At 56.7% G+C, this 776-nt stretch overlaps 1 protein-coding gene across 2 annotated transcripts in view; it reads left to right on the forward strand.

Moving 5' to 3' along the window:
- NCSTN (nicastrin) overlaps positions 1 to 776 on the forward strand; it is a 15,748-nt gene that overhangs the window by 7,616 nt on the left and 7,356 nt on the right. For both annotated transcript variants that reach the window (XM_017731153.1, XM_017731152.1), the window contains exon 3: positions 36 to 187. In XM_017731153.1, the coding sequence (XP_017586642.1) occupies positions 36 to 187 (152 nt within the window). The remainder of the gene's footprint in view (positions 1 to 35; positions 188 to 776) is intronic.

The following is a 776-nucleotide window of genomic DNA, read 5'->3' on the forward strand; positions in this document are numbered from 1 at the left end:
TCCTGTTCCCACTCCCGCTTTTCCCGCTTTTCCAGGCCCGTTCCCGCAGCACTACGTGGCCGTGTCCAGCCCTGCCAACACCACCCAGCTGGTGCAGCTGGTGCTGGGCAACCTGACGGGCACCAGGGTGAGCCTGTCCCGCGAGGAATGCCAGAATCCCGGGAAAGTGCCCGGCGCCCAGCCCCAGGTGAGGCCCCGGCAGCCGCCAGGGCGGGAAAAGGGCGGGAAAAGTGGGAAGAGAGGGAAAAGTGGGAAAAACGGGAATAGCAGGAGAAGTGGGAAAAGTGGGAAAAACAGGAGGAGCGGGAAAAGTGGGAAAAACAGGAGGAGCGGGAAAAGTGGGAAAAACAGGAGGAGCGGGAAAAGTGGGAAAAGCAGGAGGAGCGGGAAAAGTGGGAATAGTGGGAGAAGTGGGAAGAGCAGGAGGAGGGGGAAGAGCAGTGGGAAAGGTGAGAAAAGTGGGAGGAGTGGGGAAAGTGGGAAAAACGGGAAAAGTGGGGAAAAATGGGAAAAGCAGGAAAAGAGGGAAAGGTGGGGAAAGTGGGAGGAGAGGGAAAAGTGGCAAGAGTGGGAAAAACGGGAAGAGTGGGGAGAGTGGGAAGAGTGGGAAGAACAGGAAAAGTGGGAAAAGCGGGAAGAGTGGGGAAAGTGAGAAAAGTGGGAAAAGTGGGAAACGCGGGAAAGGCAGGAAAAGTGGGAAAGGTGGGAAAAGTGGGAAGAGTGGGAAAAGCAGGAGAAGTGGGAAAAACGGGAAAAGCGGGAAAAGTGGGAAGAGC

The sequence above is a fragment of the Corvus brachyrhynchos genome, unplaced genomic scaffold (assembly GCF_000691975.1).
Source record: "Corvus brachyrhynchos isolate BGI_N302 unplaced genomic scaffold, ASM69197v1 scaffold303, whole genome shotgun sequence".
Taxonomy (NCBI): Eukaryota; Metazoa; Chordata; class Aves; order Passeriformes; family Corvidae; genus Corvus; species Corvus brachyrhynchos.